We start from the raw sequence: 27566 nt of genomic DNA, 5'->3' as shown, positions 1-27566 counted from the left end.
CCCAGCCAGGCAGTGACCCCAGCCTCACAGGCAGGGGCCCCCTGTGACTCCCCCCAATCCCACCCCCCAGCCTGACAGCCAGAGGCCCCCTGTAATCCCCCCACACTCCCATCCCCCAGCCTGACAGCCGGGGGCCCCCTTGTGACCCCCCCACCTCCCACCCCCCAGCCTAAGAGCCAGGGGCCCCCTGTGACTCTGTTAGAGCAAAAAGAATTTGTTAACTCTTTGCTTATGGCAATCCTCTGCTTATCATCCCAGTACCATCCCAGTTAATCTTTGCACGTATGTAACCCTTCTTAAATGCACGTAGGCAAAATACCTAGGAGGAAGATGTTAAACAGATCCAACTTATCTGCAAAAGGAATTCAAGAAATGTATGGACTAACAGAAGTTCTGCACGTAAAGATGTTTGTAACCTAGTATATAAAGGGTGCTCTAAGCCAGCAAGGTGTGTCTTCTTCTCTGGCACTAGCCGAGGAGAGACACCCGATCAGCTGACCGAGAATAAAAGTTTGGTTCCCGTCTTCCTGTCTTCCGTGCCTCCTTGGAGTAATTGAGTAGCTCCAGGGGGAAACGAGCCTATTTGGTGAACAAATGGCGAGCCAGGCAGGAGTTCTCTCCCTGTAGCGGGCGCTGACCGGCGGCCGAGGGCGATTCCGAGGAGTGGCCACCCCGAGCGTTGGTTTGCTCGGGCTTCGGGTCGTCACCCTCAGCCGTGGCGGCTGCGTCCCCTTTAAAGAGAACTCCAAAAGACACGGAAACAAGACGGCTCCAGAAGAAGGGGAAATCCGACTGCCGGACGCGGCCACTCCGGGCGGTAAGTGCGTTTACCTCCTGGGTTCGAGGAATAACGCCCCCGAAGTGTGGGTTGGATGGTGGGTACCCTCTAGGCAGCCTGTGAAAGGGAAGGTATTTTGACATTGTTTTGGTTTTGTACATGTCTTGTTATTATGTTATTAAGTAAGCAAGGAACGGCCCATGCATAATTCCACTAACTCTACGAGTCCGTGGGCCGCTCTGAACAACTGTTGGGACTTAGAACAGCCCCAGGGATTGCTTTTGTTCCTAGTGGAGGTATTCCTGTTTTTCATCTTGAAGATGTGTTGTAAACCTAAATTATAATTAGTTAAAACTCAGTGTGAAAGGTAAATAAGTACTGCGGATCAGGTCTGAGGCTTAAGCTGACTCCAGGCGCCCCAAGACTCCTGCGAGGGGAAACCCGGTGACCAGGATATCTTGATTGCAAGGGGGGGTCAGCCGAACCTCATGACCAAGTGTATATCTAAAATAGAGCTAGATCCCTATCTTTTCTTTATTTCGAAAATTGGGAAAGAGCACAATGGGGTCCGGACCGAGTACTTTTCCCGGGACACCCCTGGGATGTATGCTAAATAACTGGAAGGCATTCAGACGCCAGGCTGATTATGGAATTGCGTTGTGTAAAGATAATCTTGTAAAATTCTGTACCCTAGAATGGACAATGTTTGGGGTAGAATGGCCCGAGGGGGGGACGCTTAGGCCAGAAACTGTACAGGCAGTACATAGCATCGTAATCCGGGACGGGCATTGGGACCAATACCCCTATATAGATATTTGGCAGGACCTGGTGGCCAATCCTCCCCCATGGTTGCAAAGATGTAAGGCACGAACCATTAAAACCTTACTGGCCCGTGCCCCTGTGAAGAAACCCTGCCCTCCCGTTAAGAAATCCTGTCCACCAGCTGTAATTCCCTCTGCCCTTGATCCTATGCCTCCTCCCCCTTTGTATCCTGGCCTGCCAGTCCTTCAAGTCCCGATTGACAGTTCACCCCCCCCCCCCCCACCTTCAGATAGCACTTCAACTGTAAAAATAGGGGAGGAATCAAGTGACCAGGCAAGGGATGAGTCAAGTGACCAGGGCGGCTCTTCCAAGCAGGATCCCCCTCCGCTCTCTCGGGGCTCCCCGGTATCTGACCACACTAGGAGCAAGACTGGCTCCGTGGCAGCTCGGACGATATGGAGCCCCGTGACAGCTCAGGAGGGGAAGGTGTGGAGTGTGGCTTCTAACTATAGACCGGGGGACACTCGAATGACCCTTATTAGCCCCTCAGGTAAAGGTGAGGGTGACCTGAACCTCCAAATGCCCCTTCGAGAAATTGTAGCCCCCAATGGTGATCTCACTATGGTATATGTTCCCTTTACTACTAGTGATTTATATAATTGGAAGCAACAAAATCCCCCGTTTTTGGAAGATCCCGCCCCACTAACAGCAGTATTTGAAACTTTAATTACGGCCCATAACCCTACCTGGGGCAACATGAGGGTCGCTCTTAATACTCTATTGACCGCAGAAGAGAGACGCCTGGTTCTCTCAAAGGCCCACGAGTGGTTAAACGAGATTGGGAAAAGCTCGGACAAGGTGGCTTTACTGTTGCCTGAGAGCCCCCCCGACTGGCCACAGAATAAACAAGGCCATCCTCAGCATAGCGAATATGCCAGGGCCATAGTACAGGGAATGAAATGCTGTATAAGAAAAACCCCAAATTGGGCCAAACTGTATAGTATAAGACAGGAAAACAATGAAAACCCAGCTGCTTTTTATGAACGGCTCTGTAATACTTGTAAAAGATATACAGACCTCGACCCTGAGGACACTAATGGGAAACGGGTATTAATCCCCCTATTTATTGGAAAATCTTATGAGGACATTAGGAAAAAGTTGCAGAAGTTGGAGGGGGCGTCGGGCAAAAATATAGAGGAACTGTTAGCAATTGCCATGAAGGTTTATGATCGAAGGGATGATGAGGAACGGAAGAAAGGGGCCCGCGTTTTGGCCATGGCCCTAAGGGAAGGATATGAGGAAAGGGGGGACAAAGTCAAGGGACGGTCAGGGCCAACGGGGAAGGGAAAAGGCCCCCGTCTGGGTCGGGATCAGTGTGCTATCTGTAGGGAGGAGGGACACTGGAAGAATAAATGCCCCCGGCGACAGGCCACTGGAAAGGAGTATAAAGATAGAACCCCGCCCCATCCCATCCTCTATAACAGTACAGGATTTTCGGGGGAGGGACCTTCCCCATAGGGAGGCCGGGGGACCCAGTGGCCCCTCCTGGCAGCACAAGCTGCCAGTCTGGATCCCACAGTAAAAATTAAAGTGGAGGGCCGCCAAATTGAAGCCCTTATTCATACTGGGGCTACCCTCAGTCTGCTCCCCCTTAATAAGGCTCCCCGGGGTAGAGCTCAGGGATGTGCCATAGTCCAGGAGATTGAAGGACAAACTACAGCTTTGAAAAAAACTCTGCCTCTTCTCGTAAAAATTGGGGACCATCAGATTTCCCACCAGTTTGTTTGCAGCCCCTCATGTCCCATAGCACTTCTTGGACGGGACATTCTTACTAAATTACAGGCAGAAATCTCATTTGACAATGAAACTATGGAGGTCAGGCTTCCTAAGCAACAAGCCTCTAATTATCAGATGGCCCTTGTAAGTGCTAGAAATCTTTCTCCGGAATGCTGTGGGAGTGAGGAGAACCAGCTGCTAGGGGTCAGCCTCGAGGTTTGGCCAGAGGAGGGAGGCGTTGGTCGAGCCCGGAATGCCGCTCCGGTGCATATTTTCCTTAAGGAGGGGAGCAGCCCGGTCTGAATCCGACAATACCCCCTCAAGCTAACACTCGGATCGGGTTAAAACCTCTGATTCAAAAGTTTCTGCAGTGTGAGTGGCTCAGGGGAGGCACGTCCCCGTACAATACTCCGATAATGGGAGTGCCTAAGCCTAATGGACAGTATCGATTGGTCCAGGATCTGAGGCAATTTAACAGATTAATAGAAGCCCCCTACCCAGTAGTTCCAAACCCCCATACTATCTTGGGACAGGTTCCTAAAAACCACAGCTGGTTCTCTGTAATAGATTTAAAAGATGCTTTCTTTTCTATACCCCTTGATAGGAATCTCAAAAGCTGTTTGCCTTTGAATGGAAAGACCCAGATACGCACTACAAGGTTCAGTATCTCTGGACTGTTGTCCCACAGGGACTTACCTGTGCACAAGAGATTTTTGGCAGCCAATTAAAAAAAGACCTTGCCCCATTCCTGGCTAGCCATCCCTCATGCAACATAGTTCAGTATTGCAATAATCTGCTTTTAAGTACTGAGACAGAGACAGTCTGCAAAGAGCAGACTGTAGAACTCCTTAATTACCTTGGGGCACAGGGGTATAAAGTTTGAAGGGAAAAGGCTCAATTGGTTAAGCAGCAGGTTACTTTTCTTGGATATCATCTGTGCCAAGGGAGCCGTAGTTTGGGCAAGGAAAGAATCCAGGTTATACTTAATAGCCCTCAACCCCGGAGCCCCCGAGAGTTAAGGGCCTTCCTGGGACTGACTGGCTTTTGTCGACTCTGGATCCCAGATTACGGAGGGAAGGCTAACCATTATATGAATCCCTAACAAAGGAAGGTCTGCTCCACTGGACATGGACCAGGGAAATGGAAAAAGCATTTCGAGAGCTTAGAGAATCCTTGGTTCAGCCTCCCGCTCTGGCCCTCCCAGATCCCCGGAAACCATTCACCCTATACGTTCATGAGAGGGGAGGGGTGGCAGCTGGAGTCCTGTGTCAAAGGTCGGGACCAACCTGGCGACCCATTGGATATTACTCAAAAGTGTTGGACCCTGTTGCCAAGGGATGGCCTGCCTGTTTACGCGCCGTGGCAGCAACTGCCCTCCTCATCCAGGAAGCTGAAAAGTTAACCCTGGGTGGGGACACTGAGGTTGTGGTCCCCCACGGGGTGCCTCAAATACTAGGAACAGGCGCGGGGGAAAAGCATCTAAATCCCAGCTGACATACCAGATACGAGGTGGGGCTCGTGTTAGCCCCTAATCTAACCTTTAGGACGGTTAGCTCCCTCAACCCAGCCACCCTACTGCCTGATCCCCAGGCTTCTCATGAGGCCAGCCCCACTCACGACTGTATTGAGGTGTTGCAACAAGAAACCAAACCCCGCCCTGATCTTTCGGACTTGCCTTGACCCAACCCCGATATCGAAGGCTACGTTGACGGGTCCAGTTATGTGGTAGATGGCAAACGGTTTACTGGGGCGGCGGTAGTGATTAAGGATAAAGGAGTACACAAGTTTAAACTCAGCCCTAATCTGTCTGCTCAAGCAGCAGAGCTAGTGGCCCTTATAGAGGCTCTCCGAATGGGAACCGGAAAAACTCTTAACCTATATACTGACAGTCGTTATGCTTATATGGTGGTACATGCTCACGGGACCCTGTGGAAAGAAAGGGGATTCATTACAGCTTCAGGCCAAAAGATTGCACACGGAAGCCTCATTAAAGTGCTTCTTGAGGCTCTGATGCTTCCCCTCCGGGTTGCCGTAATACATGTGCGCGCCCATGGAAGAGCCCCTGAGGCCGAGCAGCGTAGGTATGATCAACTAGCTGATCAAGCTGCAAAGGAGGCCGCCCAAGACGGGGCCTCTTGGCTTCTGGTGGTTCAAGATACAGAAGCTAAGACCCCTCCTCCCCAGTATACAGATGAGAAGGTTTGCCACGCACAGGCTGCGGGAGCCAGGCAGGTTTCCTCTGGGTGGTGGAAATTACCTGGAGGGGAGATCTTTGTTCCTCGACCAGTGCTTCAGGAAATTTTTCGGCTTTTGCATAAAGAGGGACATATGGGGTCAGGAGCAATGGTTGATTTGGCTGCTCGATCCCTTAAGGGGCTAGGCATGCACATGGAAGCCCAAAGGATTGTTAATAACTGCCCTGTCTGTCAGCAAACAAATCAAAAGGGGTGCGGCCCTCCTGCCCCAATGGGAGGATGGCCCTGGGCCGCCTTCCCTTTTCAACGATGGCAAGTTGATTTCGCTGAGGTGCCCCCTGGCAGGGGCTATAAATATCTACTTGTGTTTGTTGATCAGCTCACCGGATGGGTAGAATGCTACCCCACCCGGCATTGCCAGGGCCGGGCTGTTACCAAGGCTTTGTTACATGAGATACTTCCTCGTTTCCATCTCCCCGACGTAATTGAGTCTGATCAGGGAAGCCACTTCACCTCGCAAGTGGTTCAACAGGTTTCTCAGGCCCTTGGTATACAGTGGAAATTGCATACACCCTGGAGGCCACAAAGCTCAGGTCAGGTAGAGAGAATGAATAGGACTCTCAAAAATACTCTTAGTAAAATATGTACAGAATCTAACTTAAAGTGGCTTAATGCTTTACCACTCGCCCTTACCCGCATTCGAAGGGCCCCACGTAAGGGTCTCAAACTTTCACCCTTTGAACTGGTCTTTGGGTTCCCTCCCCGAATACTCATCCCGGGGTTCCGGTAGAATGTAAACTGGGAAATGGGGAATGATTCCTTATGGAAGCAGGTGTCTGGGCTGCAATCTGTCTTGTTACAGCTGCACCGATATGCGGCGCCTTTCCAGGCCCTTCCCTTGAATCAGCCCGTACATCCATTCCAGATTGGTGACCAGGTCCTTATCAGGAAGTGGAAGTGTGACCCCCTCACACTGCGGTGGGACGGCCCACATACTGTTTCGCTCATCAGCCAAGCTGCGGTTAAAATCCTGGGGAGGAACAAGTGAACGCACCATACGCAGGTAAAGAGGTTTTTGGACCCTAACCAGGTGACCGAGTCAACAGAAGAGGACACCAGCCCTCTGTCCGCCCCGGCATCGGAAGCCCAGGGTGGCACAGGCGAAGACTCCACCTGGGAGTATCAAGAATTAGACTGACTAAAAGGACTGTTTAAAAAAAAATGATGGAGCTATCCATAATATTTCTGCTTATGTACCCCTACTACTGTTATGGTTGGGAAAATAGGTTTATACAATTAGGGGAAACAGTGGCAAGTTCCTTTAATCTTAGTAAGTGTTGGGTATGTGGAGGTCCAGGGGATTTAACCGAGTGGTCCTGGGTAGCACAACCAGTGCAACCCAAATGGTGGGTTAGTAACTTAAGTATAGTGCATGATGGAAGAGGAATATGGACCAAGAACAGTAGTCCCTGGCAACTCTATTCTTCTGGAATAGGCAGTTTTTGCCTTAAATGGACAAGGCGGGGGGAAGTACACTTAGGGAATAGCAAATGTAATTGGACTTTATCCTTAGGATATGATTGCTATGATTCCAACTGTAACACGTATAATTGTTCCAAATACCAAGGGCAATGAAACCACACCCATGTAAAACTCTCTAACAATAGCTGGGTGAGATGTTCCTACCAGCATCATACGGGCGAGGGTTGCAAGGCAGTAGGATTGGACGGGTTCTTTGATGCTAACTTTCTAAGTTGACAGCAAGACAATACCATTAGTAAGGATCATGTGGTACAGTGGCACCAATGGGCATGGCAGCACCATAATGGAACTCAGACTTTCTTCAAATATTTTTGGTCTAACACCGACAAGCCTAGACTAGGCTGTAACTGTATTTGGAAGGCAGGGGCTGGAGCATGGAAATGCCACTACTGTGACTCTGAAGGTGAACCAACCGTTATGGAGGCACCCTTCCGAGTCGGTCATTCTTTGTATTTTGACGCGACAGTGGAGGATTCTGAAACCTGGGATGGTCCCTTCGCTAATGGAACTTGGGCCCTAAAAGGTCACTATTGGATCTGTGGCCAATATGCTTACAGAAGGTTGCCTTCAAATTGGACGGGCATATGTTATGTTGGGTATATTAGGCCCCTGTTCTTTCTACTACCCCAAATATTGGGAAGTAAATTGGGAATCAAAGTATATGATGATCTAATTAGGGAAAAGCGGTTCGTGGACTCCTCCTTGACCGCCGGGAGCTCCCAAAAGTGGGGAGCTCAGGAGTGGCCTCCTGAAAGAATCATAGAACATTATGGACCGGCCATGTGGAACCCAAGTGAGCTATTGTCTGGGGCCAGGGAGCCTATCTAGAACCTAAATCGAATAATTAGGCTACAGGCTGTTTTGGAGATAGTCACTAACCAGACAGCCACAGCCCTCGACCTTTTGGCTGATCAATCAACTCAAATGAGGAACGCAATTTATCAGCACCACATGGTCCTCGATTATTTGTTAGCAGAAGAAGGAGGAGTTTGTGCAAAATTGAATGAGTCCAATTGCTGCTTACAAATAGACGATAATGGCAGGGTGGTGAAACAGCTAACAAAGGAAATGAGAAAGTTAACCCACGTCCCGGTCCAAACATGGGGCGGGTGGAACACAGACTGGTTTACCTCCTGGTTACCACAAATAGGTAGGCTCCGAAGGGGTTTCCTCTTTGCTGTATTTTTTATTGCAACCCTATTAACCCTAGCTTGCTTTGCTCCCTGTTTAGTGGCACTATTCAAACGTATGGCTAATCAAATTGTATATCAACGAATGATGGCGCTGTATCAGCCAATAAAAACTGAGGACTGGGGAGTCTAAGGCTCTCAAAACGCTTTTAAGGGGGGAGCTGTTAGAGCAAAAGGAATTTGTTAACTCTTTGCTTATGGCAATCCTCTGCTTATCATCCCAGTACCATCCCAGTTAATCTTTGCATGTATGTAACCCTTCTTAAATGCACGTAGGCAAAATACCTAGGAGGAAGATGTTAAACAGATCCAACTTATCTGCAAAAAGAATTCAAGAAATGTATGGACTAACAGAAGTTCTGCACGTAAAGATGTTTGTAACCTAGTATATAAAGGGTGTTCTAAGCCAGTAAGGTGTGTCTTCTTCTCTGGCACTAGCCGAGGAGAGACACCCGATCACTTGACTGAGAATAAAAGTTTGGTTCCCGTCTTCCTGTCTTCCGTGCCTCCTTGGAGTAATTGAGTAGCTCCAGGGGGAAACGAGCCTATTTGGCTAACAACTCCCCCCACTCCCACCCCCCAGCCTGACAGCCAGGGGCCCCCTGTGACCCCCCACTCCCACCCCTCAGCCTAACAGCCCGGGGGCCCCCTGTGACACTGCTTCTGTCTCCTCCACCTGCGCCTGTAGCCAGACAGAGTACCAAAGCATGGATGCTTTTACCCAGATTCTGGTGTGGGCTTGCAAAGACTGTAATTTGCAATTTCCACTTACTGATATCCAGGCTGGGAGTGGCATCCAATGTGAAAGATGCCTACTGGTGGAATCTCTTAGGCAGCAGGTGGGAGAGCTACAGGAGGAGGTGGCTAGGCTGAGGAACATCCACATCCATGAGCAATTCCTGGACAGTATCCATGTGGAGACAGCTGACGGTGCTGTCCCAGTTGACAGGACTACTGACACTCCAGTGGAGGAGGAGACGCCTCAGGGTGTGTCTGACACACCAGTGGAGGAGGAGGCTCAGGGTGGACACAGCCAGCTGGTTACTTCTAGCAGCAGGCAGTGCTCCACCGCTGCTGCGAACCCTCCTGCTGTGGTAAAAGATAACCATTATGCTCTTCTTGATACAGGAGAGAAGAAATCACCCCCAACAGTTAAGGGGGTGAAGCCTCGTACCCTAAGGCTGGGAGGTCTGCTGCCACCACTGATAAGAAACGTAGGGTAGTGGTGGTTGGAGACTCTCTGCTGAGGGGGATGGAGACACCCATCTGTCGCCCTGACCGTTCATCCCGGGAGGTATGCTGCCTGCCAGGGGCCCGTATCCGAGATGTTACAGAGGCATTGTTGAGGATTATCCAGCCTTCTGACTACTACCCCATGCTACTCATCCATGTGGGCACAAATGATACTGTGAGGTGTGACGCTGAGCAGATCAAGAGTGACTACAGGGCTCTGGGAGTACGGGTTAAGGAGTTTGGCGCGCAGGTGGTATTCTCTTCGATTCTTCCTGTCAAAGGTAGAGGCCCGGGCACAGACAGATGCATTGTGGAGGTGAATGCCTGGCTGCGAGGATGGTGTCGCCAGGAGGGCTTTGGCTTCCTCGACCACGGGATGCTATTCGAGGAAGGACTGCTAGGCACAGATGGCGTTCACCTTTCAAGGAGGGGAAAGGCCTTATTTGCACACAGACTGGCTAACCTAGTAAGGAGGGCTTTAAACTAGGTTCGACGGGGACAGGTGAGCAAAGCCCACAGGTAAGTGGGAAACAAGACCTGGGAGATGGGTTGGAAACAGGAGGGAGCACGGGCTACAATGGCAGAGAGGAAGGAGGGTCAGGGCAAAGCTGGGAGGCAAGATCAAACCAGTATCTTAGATGCCTATATACAAATGCAAGAAGTATGGGTAATAAGCAGGAAGAATTGGAAGTGCTAATAAATAAATACAACTATGACATTGTTGGCATTACTGAAACTTGGTGGGATAATACACACGACTGGAATGTTGGTGTGGATGGGTATAGTTTGCTCAGGAAGGATAGACAGGGGAAAAAGAGGAGGTGTTGCCTTATATATTAAAAATGTACACACTTGGACTGAGGTGGAGATGGACATAGGAGATGGAAGTGTGGAGAGTCTCTGGGTTAGGCTAAAAGGGGTAAAAAACACAGGTGATGTCGTGCTGAGAGTCTACTACAGGCCACCTAATCAGGCGGAAGAGGTGGATGAGGCTTTTTTCAAACAACTAACAAAATCATCCAAAGCCCAAGATTTGGTGGTGATGGGGGACTTCAACTATCCAGATATATGTTGGGAAAATAACACCACGGGGCACAGACTATCCAATAAGTTCCTGGACTGCATTGCAGACAACTTTTTATTTCAGAAAGTTGAAAAAGCTACTAGGGGGGAAGCTGTTCTAGACTTGATTTTAACAAATAGGGAGGAACTTGTTGAGAATTTGAAAGCAGAAGGAAGCTTGGGTGAAAGTGATCATGAAATCATAGAGTTTGCAATTCTAAGGAAGGGTAGAAGGGAGTACAGCAAAATAGAGACAATGGATTTCAGGAAGGCGGATTTTGGTAAGCTCAGAGAGCTGATAGGTAAGGTCCCATGGGAATCAAGACTGAGGGGAAAAACAACTGAGGAGAGTTGGCAGTTTTTCAAAGGGACGCTATTAAGGGCCCAAAAGCAAGTTATTCCGATGGTTAGGAAAGCTAGAAAATGTGGCAAAAGACCACCTTGGCTTAACCACGAGATCTTGCGTGACCTACAAAATAAAAAGGCGTCATATAAAAAATGGAAACTAGGTCAGATCACGAAGGATGAATATAGGCAAATAACACAGGAATGCAGAGGCAAGATGAGAAAAGCAAAGGCACAAAATGAACTCAAACTAGCTATGGGAATAAAGGGAAACAAGAAGACTTTTTATCAATATATTAGAAGCAAGAGGAAGACCAAGGACAGGGTAGGCCCACTGCTCAATCAGGAGGGGGAAACAGTAACGGGAGACTTGGAAATGGCAGAGATGCTTAATGACTTCTTTGTTTCGGTCTTCACTGAGAAGTCTGAAGGAATGTCTAATATAGTGAATGCTTACGGGAAGAGGGTAGGTTTAGAAGATAAAATAAGGAAAAAGCAAGTAAAAAATCACTTAGAAAAGTTAGATGCCTGCAAGTCACCAGGGCCTGATGAAATGCATCCTAGAATACTCAAGGAGTTAATAGAAGAGATATCTGAGCCTCTAGCTATTATCTTTGGGAAATCATGGGAGACGGGGGAGATTCCAGAAGACTGGAAGGGGGCAGATATAGTGCCCATCTATAAAAAGGGAAATAAAAACAACCCAGGAAACTACAGACCAGTTAGTTTAACTTCTGTGCCAGGGAAGATAATGGAGCAGGTAATCAAAGAAATCATCTGCAAACACTTGGAGGGTGGTAAGGTGAAAGGGAATAGCCAGCATGGATTTGTAAAGAACAAATCGTGTCAAACTAATCTGATAGCGTTCTTTGATAGGATAACGAGCCTTGTGGATAAGGGAGAAGCGGTGGATGTGATATACCTAGACTTTAGTAAGGCATTTGATACAGTCTCGGAAGATATTCTTATAGATAAACTAGGAGAGTACAATTTAGATGGGGCTACTATAAGGTGGGTGCATAACTGGCTGGATAACCGTACTCAGAGAGTAGTTGTTAATGGCTCCCAATCCTGCTGGAAAGGTATAACAAGTGGGGTTCCGCAGGGGTCTGTTTTGGGACCGGTTCTGTTCAATATCTTCATCAACGATTTAGATGTTGGCATAGAAAGTACGCTTATTAAGTTTGCGGACGATACCAAACTGGAAGGGATTGCAACTGCTTTGGAGGACAGGGTCAAAATTCAAAACGATCTGGACAAATTGGAGAAATGGTCTGAGGCAAACAGGATGAAGTTCAATAAAGATAAATGCAAAGTGCTCCACTTAGGAAGGAACAATCAGTTTCACACATACAGAATGGGAAGAGACTGTCTAGGAAGAAGTATGGCAGAAAGAGATCTAGGGGTCATAGTAGACCACAAGCTTAATATGAGTCAACAGTGTGATACTGTTGCAAAAAAAGCAAACATGATTCTGGGATGCATTAACAGGTGTGTTGTAAACAAGACACGAGAAGTCATTCTTCCGCTTTACTCTGCACTGGTTAGGCCTCAACTGGAGTATTGTGTCCAGTTCCGGGCACCGCATTTCAAGAAAGATGTGGAGAAATTGGAGAGGGTCCAGAGAAGAGCAATGAGAATGATTAAAGGTCTTGAGAACATGACCTATGAAGGAAGGCTGAAGGAATTGGGTTTGTTTAGTCTGGAAAAGAGAAGACTGAGAGGGGACATGATAGCAGTTTTCAGGTATCTAAAAGGGTGTCATCAGGAGGAGGGAGAAAACTTGTTCACCTTAGCCTCCAATGATAGAACAAGAAGCAATGGGCTTAAACTGCAGCAAGGAAGATTTAGGTTGGACATTAGGAAAAAGTTCCTAACTGTCAGGGTAGTTAAACACTGGAATAGATTGCCTAGGGAAGTTGTGGAATCTCCATCTCTGGAGATATTTAAGAGTAGGTTAGATAAATGTCTATCAGGGATGGTCTAGACAGTATTTGGTCCTGCCATGAGGGCAGGGGACTGGACTCGATGACCTCTCGAGGTCCCTTCCAGTCCTAGAGTCTATGAGTCTATGAGACTCCCTTCCTGCTTCTCTGCCTCGGTTTCCCCTTGTGTTCAGCAGGCATGAGGATCCTGGCCGCGCCCAGGGCTGCAGGGGTTAATTCGCTCACTCTGTGCAGGGCATGGACATGGTGGGGGTGCCACCGTCCCTCCCCACCATGCTGGGGCAGCAACACTGAGTGCCTCAGAGCTGCCCCCACCCCCCAGCTCAGCAGCTCCTGCGGTGCTGGGAAAGGAGCTGGCCAGGCCCAGTGCACGTCCAAGGGAAGGTGGGGGCTCCCGAGTGTGGAGGGAGTTGCAGGGCCGCGCCCCAGTAGCCTGGCTCCGCGGGGGGCTGGGCGCCCCTCGGCCTGCGGGGGCGGCTCGGGGCACTGGGGAAGCGCTGGCACTTTGCTTTGGGGGTGGAAGTGGGGGCCAGGCGGTGCCTCACAACCCAGCTAATGGATTCCAACAGGCCCCCAGCTGCTCCTGTGCCCCCTGCCCGCTTGCTTCAGCGCAGGTGGGGCCTGGCTTTGCCCCCTGGGCTTTCGCCCCCAGCTCTCTGGCCACTCCTCCCAGGCAGAGTGGGGGGAGGCACGCCACGCACCCCAATCCCGCCTTAGCGCTGCATTACAAGCCTGTGGCCCCCAGGCCACGGTTACAGGGGCACGTCCCCGGGGCCTCTGGATGCAAAGCAGGACCGGGCGCTGCGGGGGGGACAGGGCGCTGGGGGGGCGGGGAGGGCAGGTGCTGTGGGGGGACTGGGCACTGTAGGGGGCTGGGTGCTGTGGGGGGACAGGGCGCTGGGGGGGCGGGATGGCAGGTGCTGTGGGGGGGCAGGGCGCTGGGGGGGCGGGGTGGCAGGTGCTGTGGGGGGACAGGGCGCTGGGGGGGCGGAGGGGCAGGTGCTGCGGGTGGGACCGGGTGTTGCGGGGACCGGGGGGGGGGCGGATCCCGGGGCCCCAAACCCGCCCCCAGGGAGCCTGGCCCGCGCTACCGGCGGGACCCCACGGAGCAGCCAGACCTTGGGTGGGGGGCGCGGCTGCCTCTGAAGCTCCGCCCCGGCCCCTCCCTAAATACAGACGCGGGGCGGGGCGGGGCCCCTCTCCAGGCCGCCCGCCGCTGGCATTGTGCGCAGCACCCCGGGGACCCCCCACCCCACCCCATGGCGCGGGAGCGCGGCGGGCCCCTCCTGGCCCAGCTGGCCCGGCTCGCCCGGCTCCTGGAGCTGAGCTGCGACCTGGAGGAAGGTGGGTTCGGGGCCCGGGGTCCCGGCTCTGCCCCCTGGACCCCGCGTCGGGCGGAGCCAGCCTGAGGGGAGCCCGGCGCCTGGGGGAGGGGCTGGAGGGGCCCGACCCCCCCGAGCTCGCTGAGAGCCCCTGATCCCCCTGGACACTGACCCCCCCCGAGCTCGCTGAGAGCCCCTGATCCCCCTGGACACTGACCCCCCCGAGCTCACTGAGAGCCCCTGATCCCCCTGGACACTGACCCCCCCCGAGCTCGCTGAGAGCCCCTGATCCCCCTGGACACTGACCCCCCCCGAGCTCGCTGAGAGCCCCTGATCCCCCTGGACACTGACCCCCCCCGAGCTCGCTGAGAGCCCCTGATCCCCCTGGACACTGACCCCCCCCGAGCTCGCTGAGAGCCCCTGATCCCCCTGGACACTGACCCCCCCCCGAGCTCGCTGAGAGCCCCTGATCCCCCTGGACACTGACCCCCCCCCGAGCTCGCTGAGAGTCCCTGATCCCCCTGGACACTGACCCCCCCCGAGCTCGCTGAGAGCCCCTGATCCCCCTGGACACTGACCCCCCCGAGCTCACTGAGAGCCCCTGATCCCCCTGGACACTGACCCCCCCCGAGCTCGCTGAGAGCCCCTGATCCCCCTGGACACTGACCCCCCCCGAGCTCGCTGAGAGCCCCTGATCCCCCTGGACACTGACCCCCCCCGAGCTCGCTGAGAGCCCCTGATCCCCCTGGACACTGACCCCCCCCGAGCTCGCTGAGAGCCCCTGATCCCCCTGGACACTGACCCCCCCCCGAGCTCGCTGAGAGCCCCTGATCCCCCTGGACACTGACCCCCCCCCGAGCTCGCTGAGAGTCCCTGATCCCCCTGGACACTGACCCCCCCCGAGCTCGCTGAGAGCCCCTGATCCCCCTGGACACTGACCCCCCCCGAGCTCGCTGAGAGCCCCTGATCCCCCTGGACACTGACCCCCCCCGAGCTCGCTGAGAGCCCCTGATCCCCCTGGACACTGACCCCCCCCGAGCTCGCTGAGAGCCCCTGATCCCCCTGGACACTGACCCCCCCCGAGCTCGCTGAGAGCCCCTGATCCCCCTGGACACTGACCCCCCCCCGAGCTCGCTGAGAGCCCCTGATCCCCCCACCCCCGGACACCGCCGCCCCCGAGCTCGCTGAGAGCTCCTGTTTCTCCCCCCGCCCCAGACTGCAGCCGCGTCGCCCTCGGGTTCGAGTCCTGCCGCCAGAGGTGCTGCCGCCTGGGACTGGACCTGCGCCGGGCCCGCGAGCAGCTGCTGGCGGCGGAGAGCGAGTGCTCGGCGCTGCGGGTGAAGCTCAAACACGCCCGCAACCAGGTGGAGGTGGAGATGGGGAAGCGGCACCGGGCCGAGGCCGAGCTGGAGAAGCAGGTGCGGGAAGAGGGGGGAGCTGAGGCTCATGCTGGGGGGGGCTGGAGCTGGGGGGGCTCTAGAGGGGCAAGGGGTTCTGAGCTTTGCTCCCCTGGGGCTGGGGGCTGCGGGAGGGCCCTGGCCATGGGGGAGGGGGTGCTGAGGAGGGGACTTGGGCCAGGGGTCCCGGTGGAGCTGCTCCCCCCAGCAGGCTGCTTCTGCCCCCCAGGAACGGAAGCTGCAGCTGATCTTCGACTTCCTGATGCAGGAATCCCCCAGCGTGGCCTTGAGCGAGGGGCAGCGCTCGGCCCTGGCCCTGCTGGATGGGCCCCGGCTGGGCACGGCCCTGGCGCCAGGGAGCAGGTGAGTGGTGCCCCCTGGCCAGGCGCTGAGGCTAGAGAGGCCCTGACAGGAAATGGGGTGAGAGAGGCTAATCGGCGAGTGGCGCCCGGGAGCCGCATCAAGTTCTCCATCACTGGCCACGTGAGACCCTCGACGGGCCGTTTCCCATCTGCTGTGGGGGCTCCGGGCGACGCTCTCTGGCCTGGGCCAGGCACGAGCCCAGCTGGTGATCGCAGCGGCCCTTGGAATCCGGGAATCACCTGGAACCAAATCTGAGCCCTGCTGGTGCCCCTCACTCCCGACCTGCTGCCCCACTCCCACTCCAGTTCTGCCAGTGGCCCTCACTCCCAACCCGCAGCCCCCTGCTAGCCCAGCCCAGGGCTCCCCCCAGCTCTGCCGGTGCCCCTCACTGCCGACATGCAGCCCCCTCCTATCCCTGCCCCACCCCCACCCCCACCCCAGCTCTGCTGGTGCCCCTCATTCCTGACCTGCAGCCCCTGCCAGCCCAGCCCTGAGCTCCCCCAGCTCTGCCAGTGCCCCTCACTCCCGACCTGCAGCCCCCTCCTATCCCTGCTTCACTCCCACCCCAGCTCTGCCAGTGCCCCTCACTCCTGACCCACAGCCCGTGCCAGCCCAGCCATGAGCTCCCCCAGCTCTGCCAGTGCCCCTCACTCCCGACCTGCTGCCCCACCCCCACTCCAGTTCTGCCAGTGGCCCTCACTCCCAACCCGCAGCCCCCTGCTAGCCCAGCCCAGGGCTCCCCCCAGCTCTGCCGGTGCCCCTCACTCCCGACATGCAGCCCCCTCCTATCCCTGCCCCACCCCCACCCCAGCTCTGCTGGTGCCCCTCATTCCTGACCTGCAGCCCCTGCCAGCCCAGCCCTGAGCTCCCCCAGCTCTGACAGTGCCCCTCACTCCCGACCCGCAGCCCCCTGCTAGCCCTGCCCCACCCCCACCCCAGCTCTGCCAGTGCCCCTCACTCCCAACCTGCAGCCCCCTCCTATCCCTGCTTCACTCCCACCCCAGCTCTGCCAGTGCCCCTCACTCCTGACCCACAGCCCGTACCAGCCCAGCCATGAGCTCCCCCAGCTCTGACAGTGCCCCTCACTCCCAACCCGCAGCCCCCTGCTAGCCCAGCCCAGGGCTCCCTGTCCCCTATCTCTGCCAGTGCCCCTCACTCCCGACCTGCAGCCCCTTCCTATCTCTGCCCCACCCCTACCCCAGGTCTGCCGGTGCCCCTCACTCCCGACCTGCAGCCCCTTCCTATCTCTGCCCCACCCCTACCCCAGCTCTGCCAGTGCCCCTCACTCCCGACCTGCAGCCCCCTCTTATCCCTGCCTCACTCCCACCCCAGCTCTGCCAGTGCCCCTCACTCCCAACCCGCAGCCCCCTGCTAGCCCAACCCAGGGCTCCCTGTCCCCTATCTCTGCCAGTGCCCCTCACTCCCGACCTGCAGCCCCTTCCTATCTCTGCCCCACCCCTACCCCAGGTCTGCCGGTGCCCCTCACTCCCGACCCGCAGCCCCTGCCAGCCCAGCCCTGAGCTCCCCCAGCTCTGACAGTGCCCCTCACTTCCTACCCACAATCCCTACTAGCCTGGCTCTGCCCTCCTCCAAGCCCTGCCGGTGCCCCTCACTCCCAACCCGCAGCCCCCTGCTGAGTGGTTGGTTTGATTTCTGCTCCCATAGGTGCTTGGGCTTCTCGTTGACTTAGCTGTGGTCCGTGACTCCCTCGAGCAGGTTGGGGCGGCTGAGCCAGGCATGCTGCGCTGCTGGGGGGTGTTGGGGGGAGGGGGAGATGCCCTGGCAGAAGCCAGTGCCCCCACTGCCGGCCTGTGCTGACCGTCTCTCTTGCAGGCTGTCTGCAGTGGACGAGTCGCACACCTCGCTCACGTCCCATTCCGACATCAGCTACGACCGCACCGAGGACGACGTGGTGAGGGTCCCGCTCCGGGCAGACGAGCCCTGGGCGGTGCTGCAGGGGCCTGACTCCGGCTGTCCTGGCTCGTTAATAGCTTGAGGGAGGGGGGCCTTCTAGTGTAACCAGCCTGGTGGGGTGCCTGTCTCTTCTCTGCCCCCTCTCCAGTACTGGATCCCCCAGCCGGTCCTTGGGGAGCTGGTGTGGGTGACGGCCTGCGCATGGAGCTGCCAGCGTGGCTCCGTGCTGGGTTATTGCCCACGGACCCATGGCTCTGAGCCCCCTGACCCTGCACCCTCCTGGGGTGTCCACTCCCTCCTGGGCACCCCCTCATTCTCGCCTCCTTTCAGGACTTGGACGTGACGGTAGTGAAACCTCTGAAGCGCAAGTCCCAGGAGCGCCCGGTAGGTGCAAAATGCCTGGAGCTGCCCCAGGCTGGGGGGTGCTCAGGGCCCTGGGGCTAGAGAGTGGGCAGATGGCTCCTGACTTCAGTCACATTCTCAACAGATGGGACCAAAATTCTCCCAGAATGAGCCTGTCCCTGGACCCCCAGGATTGGGGCCATGGCCCCAGCTTGGGGACAGGCTCTGGGAGGCCCCATCAGCCAGCTAGGCCCCCGAGGGGTCTCGCTCTCCCTCCAGGGGAAACCAAGCGGCTTCATCGCCTCCTGGGGCTGGAACCCAGGGCCTGCAGCGCCCCCTCCCCCCCCCCGTGAGCCCCGGGCAGTGAGTCTCCCTGAGACAGACTCCAGGGAGACTTGTACCATCTCGGGGCGGGCAGCGCCCCCTCCGCCAGCGTCTGCAGGGACACGCAGCCAGCGCGGGTCGACAGGCGGGTGATTAGTCACCTGGACCAACCCAGGGAGACTGGAGACTGAAGGTTAAAGCATTGGCCATGCTGGTCACCCAAGGGTCATAAAAATGTTACAGAAAATCCCCTTTTTGCCCCAGCCCCACAGGAGCAGGTGGAGGATGAGGCCTGGGAGAGTTGATGGGCATCAGCAGAGCTGGGGCAGGGGAGCGGGGAGCCCAGGGCTGGGCTAGCAGGGGCTGTGAGTCGGGAGTGAGGGGCCCCAGCAGAGCTGGGGAGCAGGGCTGGGCTAGAGGGGATGCGAGTCCGGAGTGAGAGGCCCCAGGGCTGGGCTAGCAGGGGCTGCAGGTCGGGAGTGAGGGGCACTGGCAGAGCTGGTGAGGGGGCATCCCAGGGCTGGACTAGTGGGGGCTGCGAGTCGGGAGTGAGGGGCACCGGCAGAGCTGCATGGAGGGTAGCCGGCTCCTGCTCCAGGCGTGAGTCAGGGCTCGGGTCCCCAGGGCGGAGTTGGGTCTGGAGTTGTCTGGCAGCCTGTGCAGGGGGCTGCTGGCTCCAGGGTTGGGGTAGGGAGATCTCAGCCCCGTGTCTCCCAGCCCCCAGGGGAGGCGCGAGGGAGGCCGGGTGGAGGGTTCGTTTCAATCGACAGGAACTCGTTACCCTGAGCGCAGTCCATCCCCCGTGGGCCCGGCGCAGGCTCCACATTGCAGGGCTGCCGAGCTAGCAGCATGGGGCGGCCGGTCCCAGCGGTCCTGGCAGAGGGAGGCAGATGGCCTGGGAGCTCCATGCAGCCTCGTGCAAGGGGCTTGTGGGCAGCTGGACTCCTGGGTTCCACCCCCAGCTCTGCCCCCAGTTCTGTGAATGGTGGGGACCCTGCCCCCCATGCAGGGCAGCCCCAGCACCCAGAGGGTCCCAGGGGATGGGGGGAGAAGTGGCCTGGGAACCGCTTGGGAGGGTGACACCACAGCTGAGAAGTGACCTCAGCTGAGCCACGTAATAACCCTGGTGCCCCTCACTCCCGACCCGCAGCCCCCTCCCAGCACGGTGCTGGGCTTTGCTCCCTGTTCCTTGTGCAGTGGTTCGGAGCCGGGGTGAAGCCGTAGGTCGGGAGGGGGGGCGGGGGGGTGATCGAGCTGCGCTGCGAGTGCCTGGCCCGGGCTGCTCTCACTGGCCCATCTGCTCCGTCCCCAGCGCTCGTCTCTGGCCCCCCTGATCGGCCCCGTGGTCCCAGCAAAGCGTTCGCGAACCCCCCACCCAGCCACCAGCGTGAGTATGGGGGTTGGGGTGGGAGCCCCTCGGATCCTGATCAGGCTGAGTGTCCCCTTCCCTGGGGCCCAGGCACGTCCTGGGGGCAGCTCGCCAGGGCCGGGGTAACCGTGGGGGGCAGCCCCAGTGACTGGGGAAGGGGCCGTCCCCAGTGTGCCTGCGTCCCAGCCCCTGGCTGAGTGGTGGGATTCGGGGTGGGGGGGGCATGGGCCCTGCTCCCCAAAGGCAGCACACGCCTTTCCCCGGGCCCCCCAGGCTGCCCCAGCTTGGTGCCCCGCTCTGCTGCCTGCTCTGCCAGGCCCTGGTGTGGGCTGGGAGGGGGCAGGGGACAACTGGGGGCAACTCAGCTCCAGTCTCCAACTATTCTTCCCCCCCCCCACCAGGCGAGTGAGCCCCCAGGGACCCTCCCAGCGGGGGCCGTTGCTGAAGACCGGGGCCGGGACCGGAGCCTGCTGCCCGCGGCCGTGGTGCCAGTGCTGGGTCGACGCTCGCGCCAGGGCCGACGTCTCTCCACGCTCACAGGTCCCCCCATGCGCTAGAGCTGCCCCCGGGCCCTGCCCTTCTCCACGCGGCCCGACAGCAGCCGCGAGTGCCCAGGCCCCCACCCCCTTTCGAGCGGGAGGGCCTGGGCTGGGGGGGGGGGGTGCTGCTAGGGGCTGGCTCGGGCAATGGGAGTCATGGGGGGCCTGTGCTCCCCACCCTGCTGACTCTCCTCCCTCCCACCCCCCAGAGCTGACCACAGTGTGGGGGAGCAGTGAGGACTTGGACACCCGCCCGGAGAGTGGGGCAGGGCTGGAGCCCAGGGGACTGGACCCCTTCCCCTCCCCTCCGCAGGGGGTGCCACCGCCCCAGCACCTCTTCACTTTCAAAACGGTGGGGAGCAGCGTGGGCCCCACTGACAGCCCCTCCCCACCATAGGGGCGCCCCATCCCCCGCCACGTCTGCTTCCAGGGCTGGGTGGGGTGGGTCCCGGGGGGCTCTGGGTGAGCAGGTTTGGGGTGGGGGGCAGCCAGTCCACGGGGAGGGAGGTCCCAGGGTGGTGCTGGTCCCCGGGGCAGGCAGGGTGGGTGGGGGGAGGGGGGCTGTGGGTCCTGGGTGGGGACAGCCGGTCTGGGGGGAGGGGGCTCCCAGTGTGGGGCTGGTCCCTGGGGCAGGCGGTGGGTTCTGGAGCTGGGGGGGTGGCGGCAGGGGGGAGGGGGGTCCCAGGGTGGGGCTGGTCCCTGAGGCAGGCAGGGGGGCAGTGGGTTCTGGAGCTGGGGGGTGGCGGCAGGGGGGCGGCCTGTCTGGGCGCACCGTGACCCCCCCTCTCGGTAGGTGATCCGCCCCGAGTCCTGCTCCGTCTGTGGCTCCCGCGCCCGCTTCGGGCGGGCGGTGCTGCGGTGCCGGTGGTGCCGCCTGCTGCTGCACCCCGAGTGCCGCGGGCGCTGCCCCAGCCTGTGCACCCCGGGCCCCCGGCCCCGGCCCCGGGAGGTGAGTACTGGGGGGACTGGCGGGGTCCCTGGCCCGGCCCCTCCCTCACCCTGTCCCCTGCTGCAGGGCGTCCTGGCCGACTTCGCGCCCCCCGTGGCCCCCCTGGTGCCCGCCCTGGTGGTGCAGTGCGTGAGCGAGGTGGAGCGCAGGGGCCTGACAGAGGTAGGCCGGAGGGGAGCTCTGGGGGGGCAATTGGGGGGGCTGGTCCCTGTGGTGGAAACTCACCCCCCTCCCCCCAGACAGGGCTGTACCGGGTGCCCGGCGCGGAGCCGCTGGTGCGGGAGTGGAAGCAGAAGCTGCTGCGGGCCAAGGGGGCGCTGCCCTCGCTGGGCCGCGTGGGCGACGTGCACGTGGTCTGTGGGGTGCTCAAGGACTTCCTGAGGGGCCTCAAGGAGCCGCTGGTCACCTTCCGTCTGCACCCCGTCTTCCTGCGGGCCGCTGGTGAGCGGGCGGGGCGGGGCTGGGGCGGGGCCTGCGGGTTGGGGCGGGGCCAGGGGCGGGGCCTGCGGGGTGGGGAGGGGCGGGGGAGGTATGTGCAGGGTGGGATAAGGGGTGGGGCCTGTGGGTTGGGGCGGGGCCTGTGAGTTTGGGGTGGATCCCCACCCCACCCCACCCCACCCCTGGTGGGACCAGGGAGGTGTGTGCAGAGTGGGGTAGGGGGCGGGGCCTGTGGGTTTTGGGTGGACCCCCCACGAGGCTGGGGAGGTGCTGGGAGTCTCTCGGGGGGCAGGGACTCCTGGCCTGGAGGCAAGTGTCCCGACCCACAGCCCGGGCGCGGTGTCTCCCTGGTACCTTTCCGAACACCCCAGGGCCCGACTGGCCGCGCTGCCCCGGCTCTGCCCCACCAGTGCTGGGCTGGCGCCGTGGGGCAGCGTTGAGCTGAGGGGGGGTGGCTGAGGACCCATGTCCCCTCTCCCCATGACCACGGCTCCTGGTTCTGCCCCCAGACATCCCGGACGAGGCCGCCTGCCAGGCAGCCCTGTGCCACGTGGTGAGCAAACTGCCCCCCGCCAACCGGGACACGCTGGCCTTCCTCGTGCTGCACCTGCTGAGGTGAGGGCAGGCCAGGGCCGGGGGCTCCTGGGGGGTGGAGCGCATGGCCTGGGGGGGGGGGTTGGGAAAGGTCCCCCCAACTTGTGGGTTCGGCACGGTTGCCCATTAGGCTCCGAGACACATGAGTGTCCCCGCCCCTCCCAGGGACTGGCGCCCCGAGGGCAGGAGGGACCTGCATGCCGTGGGGCCCCGGCTGCCGTGGGGCGGCACTTCCGCTCGGTGACTGTCCAGGCTGAGCGGGCTTCAGAGCTGGTCCCTGGGGTGGGGTCCCTCTGTTCCAAGGGCCTGGCTCCTGGCAGCACCCGTGTGTGGGGCCGTCCCGGCTCCTCCTGCTCGCGGCTCAGTCCCCCATGGACCCTGTGGCCCGGGAGCGGACGTGGCTCTGTCCCCGTCTCTGCTGGCTGCCCCGGTGCCTTCTCTGGGCCTGGTGTCTCCTGGCTTCCCCGTGTGGGGCATTGGGGTTGTTCTGCCCAGACCCGCCTGTCCCTGGTTGGGGTCGCTCCGAGATGGGGGTCTGGCAGGGTCTAGCGGCTTTGCCCAGGGAGCCGAGCCGTGCCCTGCCCTGCCGTGCCGTGGAGTCGGCTCTGTTGTGGGTGTCAGTGGGCCGGGAGAACCGGCCTGGTGCCGCTTGGCAGCGGGGTCCTGTGGGGGAGGGGCCATTTGCAGACCTGGGCAGGGGGCTCTGTGGGGGTTCGGGGGCTGGGGAGGCCCGGGGGGGGGGGCTGTCGGCCGGTTGCTTGGCAGAGTTTTGTTGAGGTTGTCGCTTGGGAGCCCGGGGGCGCAGCAGGGGTGGGGATGGCACCGTCCTAGCAGGACAGACGCACCCACCCACTCACCCCCCTGGCTTCCTCGCAGGGTCGCTCAGAGCCCCGAGTGCAGGATGGACGAGCTGAATCTGGCCCGCGTCTTCGGGCCCACACTGGTGGGGCACGGCACGAGCAGCCCCACACCCCTGGCCATTCTGGAGGACACGCCGCAGCAGTGCAAGGTGAGGGGCAGGTGCCAGAAGGTGGGAGGGGGCCGCTGTCTGTTCCAGCCCTGCCCCATGGCATCCCCTCCCCATTCTCCCCCTGCTGCCACCCAGGGGGTCAGACCCACAGGGCTCCTAGGAGCTGGTGCACTGCCAGCCCAAGGGGGGGTGGACCAGCTCCATTGTTGGGGGGGGGGGCTGGGTAGAACCCAAGTGGCTGGGCCCAGGCGGGTACATCTCAGCGGCTTCCCCCAACCCCCCCCAGGTGATGGCTCGTCTCCTGTCGCTGCCCCCCGAGTTCTGGAGGCGCTTTGTGGGGATGGAGCTGGAGAACCTGGTGCCCGCGGCCGCGAGCGACCCCCTGGCCCTGAACAAACAGGGTGAGCATGGGGGTTCGGGGGGGGCTCCCTGATGGGGACAGCGGGACTGTGGGGGGTAGGGGCTGTGCAGCCTGGGGGCCCCCACAGAGCAGGTGTGGGGAGCTCTCTGCCCTGGGGGTCACCCTGGGCCCCATCCCCCTGAGCTGTGGCTGCTAGAGGGGCCAGGCCTGGTGCCCCACCGGGCCCATGCTGCTCTGCTACTGTGACCCCCATCACCAGACACCCCCCCCCCCAACTGCACTCAGCCATGGAGCAGGGCCATGGTCACTTGGCACCAGTCGCTCCTGGAGATTGGGGGGGGGGGGGCTGGCCTGCTGCAGGGAGTTACCCCCCCTGTCCCAGACACAGGCTAAGCCGTGACTGCCTCAGTGGGGCAGCCCCAGGGTGGTGCTGTCAGGGGCAGAGGGTTGAACGGACTCTTGGGGGGTGGGGGGGGTTCAGGGTGGGCAGGAGGCTGCAGGCATCCCCCTCCCACACTCAGTGTCCCCCCCCCCCCAACCCCAGAGCGGCTCTTCCGCCCCCTCTCATCCCCCGAGATGAACTCGACTCAGCTGAACCCGACCGGCTGCTGCCTCCCTGACCCACGGCGGAGCTGCGTGGGCACCGTGGGCACGGGCCTGTGAGTGCTGGAGAGGGCGGGGGGGGGCTATCATGCCCCTGTGAGTGCCGGGGGGGCAGCTGTCACGCCCCTGTGAGTGCCAGGGGTATGTGTGGCGAGGAGAGGGTCTGTCATGCCCCTGTGAGGGCCGGGGGCTGGGGTGGGGGTGGGGGTGGGGGACTGTCATGCCCCTGTGAGGGCCGGGGGCACCGGGTGTGTGTGGGGGGGACTGTCCTGCCCCTGTGAGTGCCGGGGGCTGGGGTGGGGGGACTGTCCTGCCCCTGTGAGTGCTGGGGGCACCGGGTGGGGGGGGACGGACTGTCATGCCCCTGTGAGTGCAAGGGGGCTGGGGTGGAGGTGGGGGACTGTCCTGCCCCTGTGAGTGCCGGGGGCACCGGGTGTGTGGGGGGGGGACTGTCCTGCCCCTGTGAGTGCCGGGGGCTGGGGTGGGGGGACTGTCCTGCCCCTGTGAGTGCTGGGGGCACCGGGTGGGGGGGGACGGACTGTCCTGCCCGTGAGTGCCGGCCGGGCAGGGCAGGGGGGATTATTGCTGTACTCAGCAGGTAGGTTGGCCCCTCGGGCTGGGCTGGTACGGGGGGCACTGCTGTGCAGCGGGGGGGGGGCGGCTCTGTGCTGTGTGGGAGCTGGGGGGGTGTCTGTCTGTCTGGGGAAGCTGCCCTTGCTCTAACCTGTTTTCCTTCCCCCCCCCCAGGCAGGTGCTGGGCTCCAGGAAGACGGGCCGGTTCTTCCCCTCCCTGCTGTAGGCCCTGGACGGCTCCCCCCATGGCTCCCAGGGGGAGGGAACGGGCAGCCAGGGGGCAGGGACAGTGTCTGAGCTTGGGGTGGGACCTGGGGGGCAGGCGCCAGCACTCGCTGCATGGGTGCTGGAGGGAACATGCACCAAAGCTGTGGGTCCCTGCCCCAGGGCAGGGGCTGGGCTGGGCTGAGCTGGGGGGTCTGGCTCCCCCATGCCTGCTGTCCTGGGGAGCAGCGTGATGAGGGGGGAGCCAGGGTGTCCCAGCTGTCCCAGGGGTGGGTGAGGGGCACAGAGCACATGGAGCTGGGGGCTGATTTCTATTAAATGCTTGTGCAGAGCCAGGCCTGTCGGGGTGTGTGTGTGGCATGGGGGTGGGGGTGGGGGGCTAGGAGCTGGGTCACCCCCAGGGCTCACCTAGTGCGTCTCACAGGTTGCTGGGGGGGCAGGAATTTTTCCCCCAGGGCAGAGGAAGGTGAAGCCCCCTCAGGTGTGGGGTGGGGTCACTGGGGGATTCTCAGTGACGTGGGGTCGCTACAGCAGGGGCGGGGGCAGGAAGCATGTGGGGCCAGGGTCAGAGCGGAGGTCGTGGGAGGCTCTGGTGTTACTCCAGCAGCTGCAGTACCGCCTGCTCCCTGCAGGGGGCTCTGCCTGCATCTCAGGGCTGGTCCAGCTGTAGCCAGGGAGCCTTGGCCGGGGGGCTGGCCGGAGAGGGGGGGTGGGGCTGGGACTGGCTGGCCTCCAGCATTCTTGGCAAACCCCTGCCCCCCACACACACACGGTCTAGGGCACCCCACATTTACCCTGCCGGGGGCTCCGGGCATAACATTGTGTGGGGTCTTTCCCCAGTGAAAGTGGCTTGCAGGGTAATTTCACTAATGCCCCCGGGCCTATGGGGCTCCCGGCTCAGCACCCAGGTGGTGGGGGGCCAGGCTGAGGGTCAGGGCGAGCAGTGGAGTCTAGCACCTCTGGGCTGGGGCTTGGAGGTGAGTTTGCATTGTCTCTTCCAGGGCTTCCCCCCCCCCGCCCCACAGAGCGGCTTGTACCCTGAAGCGGGGGTCCTGCTTCGCCGGCCCGGAACCGGGCATGTCACTGATTCTGGCAGAACAATCCTCGCCCAGTCACAGCCCCCCCTCCCCTTTAGTGACTTCAATCCTGTCAAATTAACCGAGCCACAGCCCGAAACAATCAGAACCATCCAGGGTGTGATAACCTGGGAGGTTCCTAATGTTCCCTCTGAAGGCGGGGTGGGGGGGGTCAGTTCCTAGGTGCCCCTCTGTCTCCTGGCAACTAACGGCCAGGCCCTTCCCGCCCCCCATGAGGGGATACTAAAGGTGGGGAGAACAAAGAGATCAGGTGACCTCCTGGCCCGGGAAAGGGGCTGAGCAGAGAGGAGGGGCTGGAGGGGTGGTTAGTCTGGAGCTGGCTGAGGGCGGACGTGGGGGTCTGGCTCACTGCCCCCCCAGAATGGACCCGGCTGAGGGGTCCGGTTCTCTGTACCTACAAGCTCTGTGTTAGACCCTGTTCCTGTCATCGAATAAACCTCTGTTTTACTGGCTGGCTGAGAGTCACGTCTGACTGCAAAGTGGGGGTGCAGGACCCTGCCCCCTCCAGCTTCCCCAGCCCCCCCCCGGCCAGGAGGTCACCTGATCTCTGTCTCCAACACCTTCAGCTGGCACCTTTGCAGAGGAGGGGCCCAGGCCATCAGTTGCTAGGAGACAGAGTGCCAGGCATTTAGGGGCACTGGCCCTTGGCTCTGCCAGATACTTAAGAACTGCCATGGGGACACTGAGGCACCAACACAGTACTCAGAGACCACAGTAAGCACAGTCCCAGTTTGTCACACCAGGCCAGCGTCTGGCTCAGTGGAGCTATACCTATCTCATGGAGCTGGAAGGGACCCTGAAAGGTCGAGTCCAGCCCCATGCCCCTGCCTTCGCTAGCAGGACCAAGTACTGATTTTTGCCCCAGATCCCTAAGTGACCCCCTCAAGGGCTGAACTCGCAGCCCTGGGTTTAGCAGAGCAATGCTCACACCACTGAGCTATCCCTACCCCCTGCCAGCTCGGTTGATCACCCGTAGGGAGGAGCCGGGTTCTGTCGATCGCGACACGATGCTCCAGGGAGGTCTTGGCAGGACGAACCCAACAGTTCACGGTAAGGCCCCTGGTTATATAGTGATCTTCCTTCCTTGGGACCAGGGAGTTTTGCACCGTTATGCTGCAATCAGTCGCTGTTTGACAAGTGCTTGTTTTCTTAAATTGTTCCTCTCGTCCTTTATCTTGTTCTTCCATCCGTCCCTCAGGGAGTTACCCCAGGCTGGGTGTGATCACGGCTCTCTTGTCCCCATTGATAGGTGCCTGCCCCATCTTTGAGTATCGTAAGCTGGCATCTCAGTATCCAGCTCCAGTACATCACTGCCTGCTACACGGGTCTTTACCCTTCATTTGAAATTATACAAAAT

General features: G+C 59.5%; 1 protein-coding gene across 1 annotated transcript; it reads left to right on the top strand.

Moving 5' to 3' along the window:
* Positions 1-14088: 14088 nt before the first annotated feature.
* Positions 14089-25212, top strand: LOC127059033 (rac GTPase-activating protein 1-like). Its single transcript, XM_050969659.1, is given in 18 exon segments — positions 14089-14109; positions 14112-14173; positions 15367-15442; positions 15444-15569; positions 15778-15911; positions 17745-17823; positions 18156-18209; positions 19804-19878; positions 20262-20400; positions 20609-20751; positions 21193-21348; positions 21415-21510; positions 21588-21789; positions 22296-22401; positions 23257-23389; positions 23637-23751; positions 24256-24370; positions 25062-25212. Coding segments are annotated over 18 exon segments (1884 nt in total). The 3' UTR covers positions 25114-25212.
* The last annotated feature ends 2354 nt before the right edge of the window (positions 25213-27566 follow it).

This window comes from Gopherus flavomarginatus, chromosome 10, assembly GCF_025201925.1.
Source record: "Gopherus flavomarginatus isolate rGopFla2 chromosome 10, rGopFla2.mat.asm, whole genome shotgun sequence".
NCBI classification, from domain to species: Eukaryota; Metazoa; Chordata; order Testudines; family Testudinidae; genus Gopherus; species Gopherus flavomarginatus.
This window is presented reverse-complemented; position numbering and strand designations above follow the sequence as displayed.